General features: G+C 57.3%; 1 protein-coding gene across 1 annotated transcript in view; it reads right to left on the reverse strand.

Annotated features, from left to right (window-relative positions):
• MONBRDRAFT_13079 (uncharacterized protein) overlaps positions 1–479 on the reverse strand; it is a gene marked incomplete at both ends in the record, with an annotated part of 4,988 nt that extends 4,509 nt beyond the window's left edge. The window contains one exon of the mRNA XM_001750973.1: positions 215–479. Coding sequence (XP_001751025.1) covers positions 215–479 — 265 coding nt within the window. The remainder of the gene's footprint in view (positions 1–214) is intronic.
• Positions 480–862: the final 383 nt, after the last annotated feature.

The following is an 862-nucleotide window of genomic DNA, read 5'->3' on the forward strand; positions in this document are numbered from 1 at the left end:
TCGGTCACAGGGGCCAAAGATGTGGCAGTGGCGGCGGCAGGCATTGCCGCAGCAACTTGAGCAAAGGAGCGAGGGCTGGATGGCGTTCGAGGGGTGCGGGGAGAAGCATTGGAAGTGTTTCCGAGAATGGGAAGTTGCTCCCCGCCGCCGTTTGACGTCCTGGTCACTGGCTCGGCCGCGGGCACGACGGCACGTGCCGAAGACTCGGTCGCACCGGCAGCGGGGGACGTCGAGGGCACATGAGACGAGGCACGGGCGGTAGGGGCAGAGTGGCGGGCGCGAGGGCGAAGCGGGGTGGTCATAGGGTCAGGGAAAACATGGTTACGGTCGTGGCGAGCGCTGCCATGTTTCGTGTGTTTCGCAGAACGATGAGTTTGGGAAGGCGAGGTGGTGGTGTTGCTTGGAGGTGACTCGGCACTCGGGCGTTTAGCACCGCGGACCTGGGTCCAAGAATCCTCGCCGCCGGACTCAGTGGCCATGTCCGCGGGGCAAGCAAGCGAGCAAGCGAGCGGACACGGTGGGAGCGAGGGCGCCGCCAAAACGCGGGCCGCAAGGAGCGGGGTTGCAGATTTTGTCTGACAACGTGGTTCACGCCAAGATGTCAAAAAAAAAAAAAAAAAAAAATGATGTTTTGTGTGCCCTTGTGATGTTGATGTCGGGGTTGCACAGCTTTGCTTTCAGCTCTGAGGTTCAAACACCTAATTTATTTATTTCTCTTATTAAAGGTATATGTCCAGTACAGTGTAATGTGTGTGGACAAGGCGATTGTCACAGAGGTATCCAACCAGTCGAAGTGTACACGAGAACATGGATTGAAGCAAGGCGAAGGAACCAGACAGAACAAGACAGAAGGAGGGAAATG

Source organism: Monosiga brevicollis, genomic scaffold, assembly GCF_000002865.3.
Source record: "Monosiga brevicollis MX1 MONBRscaffold_55 genomic scaffold, whole genome shotgun sequence".
NCBI lineage: Eukaryota > Choanoflagellata > Craspedida > Salpingoecidae > Monosiga > Monosiga brevicollis.